Below are 17,165 nucleotides of genomic sequence, written 5' to 3'. Positions count from 1 at the left end.
TACTTTTAGACGAAGAATCTAAGAAATTTCTCACACTCAACACTCCTCTCGGACTGCTCCAGCTCCAGCGGCTCCCATTTGGTGTTTCATCCTCAGCGGCTATTTTTCAGCGCTATTTGGCTCAACTCACCGCCTCAATTCCCGGTTGTTGTAACTACCTGGATGATATTATTGTTACTGGAAAAGATCATCAGGAACATCTAACCAATCTCCGCCTTCTTCTCCAGAAATTGAAAGACAATGGACTACGAGCGAATCTCGCTAAATGTACCTTCTTTCAGCCTCAAGTTCACTACCTCGGACATATACTTGATAAGAATGGAATTCGTCCTAGTATACAGAATGTCTCCGCGATAGTAAACATGCCAGCACCTCAGAACCTCAAGCAGCTTCAGTCCTTCATAGGCAAAGCGAACTATTATAATAAGTTCATTCCACGCTTCGCTACAGTGGCAGCTCCATTAAACGCTCTACGTAAAAAAGGTGTTAAATTTCAGTGGACTCCGCAATGCCAACAGGCATGGAAAACAATCAACAACGCCTTAATTCAAGCTATACAACTCACTCATTTTCAGCCTGACAAGATCATCACGCTAGCTACTGACGCTTCAGACTATGGTGTCGGTGCCGTTCTCTCCCAGAAGGATCGTCATGGACAAGAACGCCCCATCGCCTTCGCTTCGAAAACACTTAATGACCATCAACGTCGATACTCACAGATAGAGAAAGAAGCTTTAGCCATCATCTTTGGTATTCGCCGTTTCAATGAATATCTTTATGGCAACCATTTCCTGATCATTACCGATCATAAGCCTCTCGTACACTTATTCCATCCTGGTAATAAGATCCCAGAGAATTCCCTCCGAAAGCTTCAAAGATGGTCCATGTTCCTTTCTGATTATTCCTATCAGATTGTATATCGAGCCACATCCCAGCATTGTAATGCTGATGCCCTCTCCCGCTTACCCGTTGGTCCTGATACTGCCTTCGATTCTCAAGAATCTGAATGTCTTCAATTAGACATAGAACTTGAAGATACTGTATCCAGTTTTCCTATTGATGCTACCTGCATAGCTAAAGCTACGGATAAGGACAGTACACTTGCTACTGTACGTACTTACATCCGCAACGGTTGGCCTCTTCAGAGCACACTTCCTGCCCACCTGGCACCTTATCATCGTATGCAGCATCGTCTCACGACTCGTGCCGGAGTTGTACTACTAGAAGCAGGCACCATCTTCCGAGTGGTTATCCCACTTAGCCTACAGAAACAAGTTCTCGAATTATTACACCAAAGCCATTGGGGTATCTCCAGAACAAAGCAACTCGCCCGTCAACACTGCTACTGGCCAGGTATTGATGCCTCCATTGAAAAGCTAATACGTCATTGTGAGCAATGTCAAACGAATCAGAACGCCCCGTCTTCTGATCTTGCTTCATGGCCTCCTGCTACTACTCCATGGGAACGAGTTCACATCGATTTCGCAGGTCCTTTCCTCAATTCCATGTGGTTAATAGTCATCGATTCACTGTCAAACTTTCCATATGTCGTGGATATGCATTCGACTACTACAACCGAAGCTACCATTCGTGCTCTCCAGAAAATCTTTACTACAGAAGGTTTACCGCAAGTACTCATTTCGGACAACGGACCTCAATTTACAGCTACTGCTTTTCAGAACTTTTGTACACATAATGGCATTCGTCATATCCTAGCACCACCTTTTCACCCTCAATCTAATGGTGAAGCTGAACGCTTCGTACAAACATTTAAAAGAAGTATGAAGAAAGCTGTCTCTTCAGGCTTAACTAAAGACCAAGCCTTGCTCCAACTCTTACACAACTACAGAACTCTACCCGGCGCTGATAATATCACTCCTGCACAGAAGCTCCATGGACGACCTCACAGAACTTTACTTTCTCTGTTACAGCCTCTTCCGGCCCAGCATAAGACCTCACCAACGAAGTTCTCCCTCAACGACAAGGTCTACACCAGGACATTCAAATCCAACCCACTCTGGATACCTGGAGTCATCTGCAGATCTTTGGGTCATCGTCTCTACGAGATACAGACTACGGAGAAACGTATCTGCCGCCATCAAGATCAGATACGTCTGCGCTACCGCCCCTGTCCAGCTATTGATGCTATTGCTAAACCAGATAAATCTATTGCTGAACGCGCTTTAGATCATTTAATAACAATGGGTTCCTTTCAGGACGAGACAGCGCCACTCCGCCCAGTTCCAGCTCCGGACAATACAACAGAGATATCAGCAGCTCCGCCCCAGCATCGCAGTCGCCGCCAGCGCCGCCGCCGTTTCACGCCGTACCGGCGTATTTAGGAGGGGAGGGTGTTGTATGTCCGGCGCTCTCTTCTCGCTCCTCCAGCCAGCTGCACGCGCGCCTGTGTATCATTCTGCTAGCTTCGACGCGCAGCCCTCAGTGCGCGTGCCTGACCATCGAGTGTACTATAAATAGGAGCTCCCGGCCTGCTTACTCGCCCACTTGCCCCGGTGTCCAGCTCCAGAATACACCCTACGTCGAGTACGGAGGCTACTCCTCTTGAAAATGTGCTTCGACCAGGTGGACTGAATTTCTGGCAGTACGAGGTTTCACCTCTGGTCACCGCTCCCTTACCTGTTTCCGCTGCCTAAGTCCCGTAACTCTTTTACAAGCCATTTTCATTCCCTAACTTATGCAAGCTCCCTTAGTTTCGCTAGGTGGAATTTCTTCAATCAATTGAACTTGCTTTTAGGAATTCAGGCACTTCAACAAACAAGGACTCTCATGAACATTTATGTTAGTGTGCCAGATAGTTCTCGACTATCAACGTGTCAGTTCACAAAGACTATCTTTTCAAGATAGAAGTGTATATAAAGACTGCAAACCTGTACATATTGTATAAAGATAGACTTTTCTCAAGATTCAATATTCCTTTTTGCTTCAAAATAAATTTCAGTTATTTGTGTAAATATCATAAAGTGAAGCAATAAAAGTTGTGTTTTGTAAACTTCAACCTTGGTTACAACAAGTTCGAACCTACAATCTCCTGGATGCAAGCTCACACCTGCGCACCCCTAACCGTACGGACAACTTTCCCGGTGTTTTGTTGTTCTGTTAAGTACCTAACACATGAAGATTATTATACCTGATTAACATTATTGTTTCTTATAGTACAAATTTTCTTCTGAATAGAGATTGAACTAGGTCTTCTTTCGTTACAGACAATGTATCTTACCGTGATTCACATGATACTACACTTCCTTGCATACACCCCTATATGACAAACAATTTAAGCATAGTATATAAACTTCATGGTTTTGATCTGTATTGAATTGTGATCACAATAATAATTAAATTAATGTCGTAATGGTCCACCTAGACACCAAAAATAAGATAAAATTGAATACAAAACTCAAGAATACAAACCTCCGCTTTACCCTTACACAAAACAAACCAACAACACGCACATTTTCAACTGAGGAAAGGGCACGAAGATCGGAGCGTCTGAAGAAGTACTGGGAGGACCGCAAAGCCCGAACAATCCCTTCAAAGAGACCTGAACGACGGACTGACTAAAGTGATCCTATGTGGTCATAAAAGAAGAAGAAGAAGAAGAATGGTCCACCTTTTCAACACTATAATATGCAATATTTTTTAATTACATTACTAAACTAGGGACTAGTTTCGGCCTTGGCTGGCTATCTTCAGCCTTAATGTAATACATCTAATAACTAAACAAATATACAAACACACAAATGACATAAAAACAATTGTACAAAAATACAATTGACATTAAAATCTGGGATGAACTATGTGTGAAATTTGAAAAATAATCAATTAGGCTCTAAATTCTTAGCATCCGGAGCACGCTCATCAACCAGACTTTTTCTTGCATTAATAATCATAGAACTGTTAGTTCCAATTAGAACTAACAATTTAGAACTCAAGTCAAGATCAAGACTGCGTCCCAACAAATAAGGACGAAATAAAGCTCCTTATGGGCATAATGCTGCTGCAGGGGATTGTAGAAGAACCTAAATCAGGACATTTTCTCACAATCGCTTGTTGGCCATGCCTATTTTCAATGAGGTAATGACAGAGAAGAGGTTTTGCCTCCTTCTCAGCCTTTTACATTTACCTGACAATGAGGCATATAATAGACAAATTCCTCCCAAAAGTTACAAAATAAAGCCAGTATTTGACCATCTTTTAGCAAATTTTTTGGAACCTTATACCCCTGATGGCAAAGTGTCATTAGACGGGGGGGGATCATGTTTCGGAATGGAATCATACAAATTATGCAAAGCCAGGACAGGTATGTATGTAACATGATCTGGTACACCAGAAAAAACAGAGAGCTTCTCATCAAAGTTCTTGGAGTAAATATTTCAAATATTTCAACGCCTTCGAGGATTATGTTTACGTTGGCTGAAAACATTTTGAATCAGAGGTATCTTATAGACACGATGCCTTTGCAGGTGGGATTTATTGTTTACAGTGCATTATGTCTTCTGGTATGGGCTAGAACAAATTTGTTACTTTCACTGACCTGTCTCAGTCTCATTCTTGGCTTTGACAATATGAAAGTAACCGAGGTATGAGCGATTCTAGTAATACCGTTCCTTATGCAGCCAGTCCCTGTCATGAATGGTGTGAAAATATTGCTCATAGGGTCAGTTGGTACATGCATTTCAGTGGGCTTGGCAGACTGATATGTAATAGCAACTTCTGGCTTAGTGAGGAAAGCAACGGGAAACTGTCTCACTCTTCATTTACCAAGTGCCTCTTCAGTGACAACTAGGCTATCCAGGACAGCTGTTGGTGGAGTTGTAGAGGACCAAACCAGCCTTTGGGCTGAATACCCAACATACATAGAGACATGGTCAATTATTACAACAGTCCAAAACTCTTTGATCTTCTGAACAAATTCAATACAGATCTGTTGGTACTGTACGAAGTAATCGAAAGGAACTCCCGGAATCTCAAGAAAGGAGAAGTTTCAGTTTCATACAGGAAAATGTTTATGTCTCTCAAGTGGAGGGATAACAGGGAAGTCTGTATACTGAGTAGCATCCACAACGGTGAAATGAAAATAGTTTTGGATAGAAAAAGGGGCGATGAAACAGAAACCACTTGTATGCATTGATTAAAATTATATGGGGGGAGGGGGGTCGATTTATCCGATATATTATTACATATGACACTACCCGGCTCAAGGGAGATAGGGTCATCTTCCCTATCCTTCACTTGAGTAATTCTTGTCTGGCACATCCACACTGCAGGGATGGGTATCCTCCACATCAGTAGGCTGGTGTGAAGAAGAACTAAGTTCAGGCAGGGACCCAGTCTCACGGGGTATAAAGTGGAACCCATACCCAGGGTTACGGATGAAGACCTTAACAGCATCTTAGGCAGAGAAGCAGACCTTCGGAATGGCGAAGGTGGTGGATGAGACAACCCTTCTCTCTGGGGAAAATCAGCAGAGGAAATCACTGCCTTGTGGAGAAGAGGGACCTTCAAAGGCTAAGGGAGTAAACCCCGAAAGAAAATCCTCAGATGCATTAGGCTTAGCAGGTCAGCAGACGAGTAAATTTGTACTTGCTTTCAACTACAACACAAGCCTCGGATGGAAGTTTAAAAATGGAAATGGAATTGACAAGTCTCTGACTACAGTTGCACAGTATGATGGTAATGCTGATGCTCGTGCAAGTGTTAAATCAGAGAACAAAACCCGATTTCGAACAATAAATATTTTAACAATGAATGGGAAAGAAAATGAATTGATTGACCTAATGGAAAAACGAAAACTCGACATCCTGGGATTAAGTGAAGTAAAATTGAAAGGAAAGGAATGAAGAAACTGAAAGGGGTATACCTTGTACTGGAAGGGGAACAGTAAACAGGAAAGGAATGGAGTGGGATTTGTAGTGAATCAGAATGTTGAACCAATAGCTGAAGTTGAGTATGTAAATGAAAGAAATATAATAATGCACATACAAGTAAACAAGGAACTACTGAAGGTAATACAGGTGTATGCTCCACAGACAGGATGTAGCGTGGAAGAAAAAGAAGAGTTCCTCAATGAATTGGAAACACATATTGTTGGAGATGGGATCATGATAATAGGAGATCTGAATGCTCATGTGGGAACTGACAGAATGGGGTATGAGAATGTTCTAGGCTTACATGGGTATTGAAAGTTAGAAACTTCATTTTGTTCCATATTGAACTGGGATTACAGTAAAATGAAAATGTTAAAGGTCCACCTTTTCAATACCATGAATGTTTATTGATGTGAATATATATCACATAACGTTTAGAGAAGGTTGGTACTAGTTTCGATGCTCATTGCGCGTCATCATCAGCCAATAAATCAATTGAGCAAAATGCAACTTATCGAATAGCACCTACAAGACAAATCTTAACCTATGACTAGTTGAAACATAAAACACATGACAGCAAATACAAGGATTAATGTTGAAAGCTAAATAGTCAAAAGTTAAACCAATGAAAGCAAAACAGAGAAAGTAACAATAGTTAGGGTATGATACACGAGAAAGTGTCCAGCTTGAAGTTTGTAGAACATAAGGTGTATCTATATACAACATTTAAATGCACCTACTAAGGCCAATTTTAAATATAACATTAAAATGATAAGGGCATGGTGCATATAACCATCTAAAACATATGACAGCACCTATAAAGTCACTGTTAGATTATAACCAGTTGAAATGATGTGGTGTGTCTGACCGTAAAACATAACATTTTTGAGAAGGTATCCCAGTTGTTGAGTCTTGATAAACAAGAGAATAGTCCAGCTTGAGGTGCATAAATCATAGGGCAACATATGTTATCAGTGGAAAGAATAATCTTGTTCTCTTAAGTTGCGGTAATTAACAGGCTTAATTCAGGTGGTTTCGAAGCCAACAATGTGGTTGTGTGAAGATCATAATTTGAATTAACGTCACGATTCCCAGTTCAGTATGGAAACATGGAGACCTTGCAAGTCAGTTGAAGCCTTTTCCTCCACAATTGACACTTCAAGCATTTGTGTTGGCAAGTAACATTCGTCTCCTTCGGAAGACATGACGATCACAAAACTCACTTAACTCCCAGTAAAATTTCAAATTAAATCTGCAAAAGATCATTCTCGTCTGAAAACCTTACCTTTAAATCTAACATAATGCCACACACATCACAATCAGTTAAGTGAATTATTTTCTTTCCTCCAATATTTCTTCTACTGTTACTCCTCTCTTCTCTATGCGCTCCTTCATCGTATCCGTTCATCCATTTCTGGGCATTCCTCATTGTCTTCCTCTTATTATTTTCTCGATAAATACTCACTTTAAAACTCTATCTTCTTCCATTCTCATCATGTGACCATAGCATTTCAGCTTACTGGTCTGTATCTTGTCTTGCAGTTTAGGGAATCCAATACTCTCTCTGATTTCTATGTTTCTGATTTTATCCTTTCGTTTCTTTCCAATTATTCCTCTAAGGAATTTCATCTCGGATGCTTGGATTCTGCTTTCATCACGTTTTGTTGTTGTACATGTATCCACTGCATATATCAAAATTGATGCTTAATACATTGAGTACAGAATTTTCTTACATTTCTCTGGGATGTCCTGGTTCCGCATTATACTTCTCACACTTCGGTAAAACTCATTGGCTTGTTGGATTCCTTTCCAATTTCTTCATTTATTTTCCCATCTTCTGCAAGTATTCTCCCCAAATATTTGAAGGAATTCACAACTTCTAATTGTCTTCCATTTACTACAATATTCCCTCTTCCTTCTCCATTACCTCTCTTCATCACTGCTGTCTTACTCTTTTCCACACTTATTTTCATTCCATATTCCTCTATCTCCAGGTTTCATCAATTTGTTCTTGTACTTCCATTTCATCTATGCTGTTTGATTGCACAGGAATCCTGACGTGTTAAGCCGATGTGTGTGTGAGAAAGCACGATGAATTTGTTCATCTACAATCCGCCATAATCCAGAGAAGGAGGAACCTACATCTACACCTATATTCAAGACGCCGGAGATTTACATCGGAATAATAAGTACTCTTGTCACATTTTCCTCTCTTTTGGTAGATTGTTAGTTGGATTGTATTCTTATATAATGAAACGTAGATTAGTTAGAGATGTAGTATTTAAATTGTGGTGATGGTAGAGTAGTCATTGATTTATTGATTCACTGACTTCATTTTGTTGATTTCTTGGAGTATTACTGTGTGGATTCAGTGACTGATAACCCCAGTTGTTAGTGAATTTCGCGAGGTTACGTGTAATTAAGGTCTTTGAAATGGATTATGGGGGAATGAAGGATAATAATAATAAGGATGATGTGTGACTTCATTAAAAATCATGACTATAATAATAAATAATCAGATTTTATTAAGGCAATGAGTTAATCGAAGCATTGGTAGAGAATGACTTGTGAAGTAATTCTGACCTTGGAAGAGAAGGTGATAGCTGTGGACAGTAGGCAGCTCATCGAGATGATGCGTTTAGGAATAATAATAATAATAATAATAATAATAATAATAATAATAATAATAATAATAATAATAATAATAATAATAATGAGTTGGACAAATTTAAACTTTCATAATCTATAAGCTATAATTTTAAATGACCTGTCAAATTGGTCAATTTTCATGTATGTACAACACCTTCTTATGTGATGTTTTAATAACTATATTTGTATATGACAGCTGAGGATGACCCTCGAGGGGTCGAAACCGGTACTGTGATTACTGTAACTAATAGTATATTTATAAATGTATTGATAAGGTGGAGGCTTCATTATTATTCCTATGTTGCAAATTTAAACTTGTTGTTGAGAGTTAAATGTGAGCGACGATTGTGATGATTAATTTTCATGATAATAATAGACAACATGATGACCACTAGGGTACATGTTAGTCATAAGAATATTGTGATTTATGGTGATATGGTTAATTATTCAGGGTATAAAAATAAATGTTGGCTCAAAAACTTATATTGTGTAAAGTAAAGACTCATTAATTTTTTCCATGAGGTTATATGAGTGCATTCTTCAATGTATCCCTAACTGATGGTGGTGATGATTGTTTCTTCTTTTTTATTCATCCTATTTTGGTCATTCATCACAGGTCATGGTGATTCATCACTATTATCTGCAAATAATGCGAGGGTCTTCAACCTAATTCTGAGGGGAGACATAATAATAATAATAATAATAATAATAATAATAATAATAATAATAATAATAATAATAATAATAATAATAATAATAATAATAATAATAATAATAATAATAATCTTGACACTATGATAAAATCTGCTGATAAATAATTGGGGGAGATTGTGTAATTGTGTGACAGCTTATCCATGTATTTCAACAGTGTTATTTCTTTTGGTGATTTTTCATGTGGTTTATTGTCATGTGGAGTGTTGTTGCCGTTTGTTACGCATTTTACTACGTGATACTCTGCTATCTATCCACAGTAAATTAGTAAGTGAATAATCATTTAAAATTTTCAATAAAAGAATACAGTCAAACGTAATCTGAGGAGGGGAAACTTGCCAAAGAATTTTCCAATTAAATGCCAAAGAATTTTCCGATGAAATGTTAAAATATTTTCCAATGAAATGTTAAAGGAATTTTCCAATGGAATTGTAAAGAATTTACCAAGTAAATGTTAAAAGGATTTTTCTTACAATAATGTTCAAAGATTTCCCAAGTATTTTGTAAGCAAATTTTCTAAGTATATGTGAACGAATTTCTGAATGGAAATATTGCAAAAATTTTCCAAAGATTTGTAAAGGAAAAATCTAGAAAATGAATCAATAGATTTTCCAAAGAGTCATGGGGAATTAGAGAATTAATTGATGGGGATTTGCTCAGAACTTGTATAAAGGAGCATTAAAATTGGTGAAGAATTCATCAAGGGAATATTGTATAATTTAATGATCTAATGTAGCAATATTGGTCATAATGACATTGTCGCTAACATTATGATTGGTTCAATGTTACAGTTCCGTAAATCAACGATTTTGACCTGAAGCACAGTTTCGAACAAGGTGGTTAGATGAAGATGGTTTGTAACGAATGGAACCCATAAGCATGCAGTGTACATATGTTTACATTGCAGATCAAAAGCAGTCAATTTGAGTTGTATTGGTGTAAATAGTTTCTTTTCTTTTCTCATCTGCATGTCCAGACTGTTATTCATTTAATAAATGTTATTGTTATTTTGTTCCGATTTCTTTTATCATGCTGTCACCTATCCAGTCACCTATAGCCCTGCAAATTAAAAATTTCATAAGGTCTGTCCCAAAACAGTAAAGTTAGCCCTGCGAACTCTCGCTCCACCGACTGAGCGACCCCGGAAAAGGGGACATTATAATTCCTCTTCTTCTTCTTCTTCTTCTTTTCCCGCTCATGCGGGGTCAATATTTGACAAGTCTTTTCCATTTCCCTCGGTCCCAAATGATGATTTAAGTTAACTGCTTTTCTGCGAAGTCTTCCCGCACGCAATCCATCCATCTTCTTCTTGGCCTGCCTCTCTCCCTCCTGCCCTTCACCTCCAAGTCAAGCACTCTTCTTGCTACATAGTTCTCATCCCTGCGCTTAATGTGACCATACCAGAGCAACCGCCTTTCTTAAACTTTCTGTGATGCTTGAGTTACCTTAACACTGCCTCATATGAAGCTGTTCTTGATGTGGTCTTTCCTAGTAACACCACACATCCATTGCAGCATTTTCATTTCGGCTACATCCAGCCGTTTATTTTGTGATTGTACTATTGGCCAAGTTTCTGCTCCATATATCATGGCAGGTCTCACCACACTTTTGTAGGCTCTCCCCTTCACTTGGACATTTAGTCTCCTGTCATAGAGGACACCAGACAGCCTTTTCCAATTTAACCAGGCAGCCTGAATTCGGTGTGTAATTTCCAAATCTAGATTGCCATCATCAGATACAGATGATCCAAGGTATTTGAAACTATTACTTGCATGGAGTTGATTTCCATCCATTTTCACACTACAATTTTCCTTTCTACCGAGGCACAAGTATTCTGTCTTATTCCGAATGATTTTAAGACCCCTATCCTCCAGTGCTTTTCTCCAGTGTTCTAGTTTAAGTTCAAGTTGTTCTCTATTAGTGCTGCATAGTACGATGTCATCTGCAAATAGCATGCACCAAGGAGCTGGTTCTCTAAGGCTTTCAGAGAGAACATCCATTATCAGATCAAAAATATAGGGACTCAGTGCAGATCCTTGATGGAGACCAACTTCAACTGGTATGGTTTCCGTTAGCCCTACACTGCTTCTAACTTGCGTCTTTGCCCCATGGTACATATCCTGAATGATGCGCACATACTTCTCTGGTACTCCCTTGGATCTCATGCATCTCCATACTTCTTGGCGGGGCACACGATCATAAGCCATTTCTAGATCAATGAACACCATATGTAATTCTTTCTTCTTTTCTCTGTGTCTTTCCATAGGCTGTCTTAGACAAAAAAATGGCATCTACGGTTCCTTTCCCTGGCATAAATCCAAACTGTTCTTCACCTTTTATTGTCTCCTGCCTAAGCCTACTTTCAATGACTTTTTCCCAGATCTTCATAGTGTGTGACATGAGTTTTATTCCTCTGTAATTTGCACAATCCTGAATGTCCCCCTTTCCTTTAAACATGGGAATTATGGTACTCTTCCGCCATTCATTGGGTATTCTTTCCTCTTGGAATATTTGTTGGAATAGGTTTAGCAACATATCTATTCCCTCTTCTCCCAGGCATTTCCAGGCCTCTACAGGAATTTCATCGGGCCCATTGCTTTCCCACTTTTCATTTTCTTCATAGCAGTTACAACCCCTATCCTGCATATGTCAGTTGTTACATTATAATTTGGAATACCATCTTCAAACACAAGCCATTCATTCTTCTCATTAAGCAGCTTTTTAAAATACTCCTCCCATCTCTTCTTAATTAGGTTCTCATCTCGAATTACCATTCCTTGTTCATTCATTTGCTTGATGTGTGTAAGATCTTTTGATGCTCTGTCCCTTGCCTTAGCAATTCTGAAGAGCTTTGCCTCGCCTTCTTTGGTCTCTAAATTTTCGTAGACTTCATTCCATGCCATTGCCTTTGCTCTTCCAACAGCTCTTTTCGCAGATTTATTTGCTTGTCTGTAGTGTTCTCTATCTTCGGCCATTCCAGATTCTTCCCAGGCTTTCTTGGCTTGTTTTTTCATCTTGACAGCATTCTGGACCTCCTCGTCCCACCACCACGTTTCTTTATCAAGTGGAGCACTTTTCCCAGATGTCATACCCGGCACTTCCATACCAAATTTCCTAATAGCTTCAGCGTTTACTGTCGACCATTTCTGAACACCTTTCACTAACTGTGTTTCTTGGATCACCTTCTCCTTGAATTCACTTCCCAAAATTGGATCATTTAACCTCCACCATTTGATTCTTGGAGTCATTTTCTTTACTGCTCTTTTCTTCATCCCTGTGCATTCATAGTCTGTGTTGTGGAGCCACATCTTCCCCTAGTATGACTTTGCAGTTCTTTACCTCCTTCAGATGCATTCTTTTACATAAGAGAAAATCTATTAGGCTTTCCCGTCCTCCACTTTTGTAAGCAATATACAAGTACAAGACTTTGATGCAAGAGGGAACACGAGTGTCTGCACCCAGAAATGTCAAGCAGTTAATTTCAATCATATCAGAACAAGGCTTGACTGATGTACAACGATATACTGACAAAGAGTCCAGATAAAAGCTACTGTATACTCAGTTCACAATCAGTTCTTTGCATTCCTCCTGGAGCTCTAACAAACTGCAAAACATCTTGAGCTATTAACAAAACTAATTCAAGTATTTGCCTATGAAACAGTATATCCAGGGAGTTTTACACTGAAAGATCTCAGATTTAAATTCCAGTAGAATTTGCTATTATTATTTTTTCAATCTATTCAAATTTTAAAACCTTCTCTGATAAATTTGAATACTAACCTGAGCACAGGTTGTGGTGATAAGATAGTAGAGAACTTGCCAGATGGAAATTGACTCAGCTGAATATCATGAACTGCTGCAGCTCCAGGACATTTCTTTACTTCTGGAGGAGTATCAACCAAAGTATCACCTTCACCATCAACTATTGGATGTAGTTTGTTCCATTTCTGAGCCAATTCACTTTCCACCACTTGTGCATATATAGTTGCAGACATTGGGACAACAATGCAATCTTTCTGTGAAAATAAAAATGGCTGAGATTTTATAGAAAGAGCAAACAAAAATCAATATATATATATCTCTCTCTCTCTCTCTCTCTTACTATACAAAAGAGTACACTGAGTAAGCCATTTACATACTGTACAATAATTTTCAGTTCACTACTGAATGACAATTGGATTAAATTAAAATACAACGCTCACTGAAAACAGTAATAAGGTGTAATCTAATATGATCTTTGACCAATTAATAATTATAATTGTTCAAGACATGGTTTCCAACACAATAAAAATATTCTTATAATTGTCATCTACGTACAGGCCATGAAAGCCCTGGGAGAGGTGGAAGATAAAGGCTTCCATTATCCGTAACCTCAGCACTTGGTGGGGTAGTGGTTAGCTCTATACCCGGCTGCCTTTGCTCCCAGGAATTAACCTGGTACTCATTTTTGATGTAGGCTGAGTGAACCTCAGGGCCAAGTGCACCTCCGAAAGAGGATATCTAGTTTTTAAAATTTTTCGACTCCATTAAAGGGATAGCACAAATATTATAATAATATTTATAAAACCACCTATTCAATACAATACAATACAATCCATTAAAGGGAATCGAACCAACGTCATTCTGGGTAAACCAAACACACCTTTACTGTCTCAGCAAGGCAGCCCCTTATTCTTATAATTACAACCTGAAATTTTACACTAATCTCAACTAAGTGAAATTACTTGTTTGAAATTCTAGATTTATGTTATTTTTCAAAGGAGTGTGAATGGTTCTAGATTTTTAAAAGTCGACTTATTTAGCAAGTAGCCAAAGGTCATTACATCAAGTAATATAAGAAATTGGGTGGTCTCCAAATGAAATAATGCTTCTAACTTAAGGTTCATTGTTCCATGGACAAAATATGGTATTTTCAGGGTCAGTATTTTTGGTATGTGAAAGCTTTTTATATCTGCTACTAATAACTGGTTGGCACTGTCAAGGCTTTCACTAGGTTTTACTTTCACATCTGTCAAAAGCCTGCTGGTTTCTTTAACTTTGACAACATCATCTATTACAGTCTTATGTTGTCCATCCCAACTCTCATGACCAATTCTTTTCTTGAACCAGTTATTTTTCACCATCAAATATATATGGAGAATTTCCATTTCTGTGTCCTTTCCACCATAACCATGTGGTCCCATCACCTTCTCATACTCAGTTCTGTGTGCATTCAGGTCTCCCATAAAGAAGGCTTCTCTATCCTTGAGGAATTGGGTTTTACCATCCTGGTTGCACCCAATCTGTGGTGCATATACCTGTTCCAGTGTTAGCTTTTCCTTATCTAGACACACAGTTGCCTCTATTATTCTTTCATTGACATACTGGATGTCAGTGATCCTTCCTAAGGGCCGGTATTATAATGAAGGTTTAAAATGAAGATTGAGATAAACTGTAACTAGAGTAACTGACGTATTGACAATATAGGATTAATGCCAATACATTCTGTACCAGTGTTAACTCCAGTAACATAGAGAACAAGATAATGGTTCATAATATAGGCAATTATCAACTGAATAAAATTGTTAATGTAGTTAACGAAGGTTCAATAACAATTACACAAGTCAAAAAATACCAAATCATTACAATTAGCCAGATCTCAAATGGTTTTTTAAAATTATTTTAAAAGGATATTCAACAGACGAATTTTGTCAATAAGTTTAAACGCTAAGATTTTAGACAAATATGTTTTAACTTAAAGACATAATTTTTATTGTTATATGTATTGTAAAATAGTAAAGATTTGTCACTCATGTTTACTAAGCATATTTTAGATCAATAGAATATGTTCACGATCTCATTAAACCTTGGGTAAATATCAATTGGCTGATGATGCTCACAAAAAGGAGTGAAACATGTACCATGTTAACAATTTAATAAGGATGTAAGTCTTCATTAGCTTATTATGTATTGAATAGGTGGTATTTAATAAAATTATAAGAATCTGTATCACAAGTAGATCTTCAATATGGACAAAAACTGAAATTTATAACCTGCAACATGGTTTTCAACAAGGACATTCGACAATCGATGCAGTGTGGGATGTGTTGAATACAGCGAAAGTGCACAAATGGGTGATCATCATTCTTGAAAAGTGACACTTCTTGTGACTCTGGATGTCAAGAACGCTTTCAACTCGGTAAAGTGGAATAACATGTTGGAAGCGCTTCAAGAAACTTTCACACTACCAGAGTATCCCATGCGCATAATGAGAAATTATTTGAAATATGTCATTGAGGGAGTTCATATCCAACATCTTATCAGCCACCATTGCGACATGCTCCGGGCACTCTTCGCTCACAACTAGGATATTTTTTATCGAATCTGGAAGCTTATCTAACCAAAGGGTTCTAATAACCCTATCAGTCACATCCTTTCCAGCTAACGACTGCATTTTTCTAAGAAGCTGACTAGGTTTGTAATCTCCTAACTCTACACCAGTAAACAATCTTTTGATTTTCACATCTTCACTCTCTTTAAAAATATCGAAGAGTCGTGCTTTGGCGGCCATATATTTAGCAATTCCTGGTCCTGTTATTATATCACAAATATTCTTGATATATTTTGGTTCGAGTTAGGCAATTATGTAATTAAATTTGGTTTCTTCAGATGTGATTCTATTAATGTTGAACTGGGCTTCTACTTGAAAAACCAAATTTCGGGCTTATCAGACAAAAACAGAGGAATTTTTATCCTAACCTTGTTAGCTTCGCATCGTAATGTTGGAATATCTTTGTTTTCCTAGGTTGCCATTTCGGGGTTAGTTCCTATTGTATATGTTTATGAATACACAATTTCAAACACAGTCTATGGCCTAAGATGAATATTCATCACAGGATGATGAAATAAATGCAACTGAAAACTTCTACTCGCATAACAGTGTGCTGTTGTTTAATTGGTGGCTTCTTTATGTTTCACTTCACCACATTTCGAAAACTTGCCGTTATTTTTATCACGTCGGAGGTCACCAATGTTACTGCTTGTAACTCCTGGTCACTAATCAGTATTTAATGCATTTATTTACTCTGCTGTATGTACAAAAATAAGACTTTACAAGCAAAAACACATCTTAATGAATTCTCGATATCGGGTTCCTCTCTCTCTCTCTTCTTTTTTTTTTTTTTTTTTTGGCACTGCCTTCTAAAATCTGCTACAGGTAGAAGTGAATTTTCTTATGGTACAGAAATTGTTTCATTCCATTATTACTGAAACTACTGTATAAGAAATCAATAAATGAAATGAACACATACACTACAGTATTTATAGGTAGAGTGTTTGTGCTTTACAATGGTATTTAAATAATTGTAAAACTTTCTTTGCTTCTTTGATTTTTCCACACAATCACACACTAGTCTGTTATATGCTGTCATCACTTAGGTTTTGTGATGATAGATATCGCTGTATAATTTCTAGAGCTTGAACTGCCTCATGCACACTATGAACAGTTTCTAACTATTTAGGCCTACCTTTTTATCACAGTCATCATCAGATACGACCTGTGGAATTATTTCTGATACTATCTTGTTATCGCTTTGTGCAACACATATAGAGAGACCTTCATCACAAAACATGAATTCTCCAAATCTAACATTATATTCCTGAAGACTTCATTTTGTAGGACATGATAAAATGGATGTAGTACTTCAGTAATCATCTTGATCGTCCTGGACTCCTGCTCCTTCACCGTTCTTTTCCTCTGCAGTTGTCTTTGCGATTCCAGCTTTAGTAAATAATAATCATGTTATTTGCTTTACGTCCCACTAACTACTTTTATGGTTTTCAGGGATGCCGAGGTGCTCGAATTTAGTCCCACAGGAGTTCTTTTATGTGTCAGTAAATCTACCAATACGAGTTTGACATATTTGAGCACCTTCAAATACC

General features: G+C 38.0%; 1 protein-coding gene across 3 annotated transcripts in view; it reads right to left on the bottom strand.

The window, feature by feature from the left end:
* The window catches only part of Art7 (arginine methyltransferase 7), a 165,705-nt gene that overhangs the window by 84,884 nt on the left and 63,656 nt on the right, over window positions 1–17,165 (bottom strand). For all 3 annotated transcript variants that reach the window (XM_067146441.2, XM_067146443.2, XM_067146442.2), the window contains exon 5: window positions 13,026–13,261. In XM_067146441.2, coding sequence (XP_067002542.2) covers window positions 13,026–13,261 — 236 coding nt within the window. The remainder of the gene's footprint in view (window positions 1–13,025; window positions 13,262–17,165) is intronic.

Source organism: Anabrus simplex, chromosome 4, assembly GCF_040414725.1.
Source record: "Anabrus simplex isolate iqAnaSimp1 chromosome 4, ASM4041472v1, whole genome shotgun sequence".
Lineage (NCBI taxonomy): Eukaryota > Metazoa > Arthropoda > Insecta > Orthoptera > Tettigoniidae > Anabrus > Anabrus simplex.
Note: the sequence above shows the minus strand (reverse complement) of the source record. Positions and strands in the feature narration are given on the sequence as shown.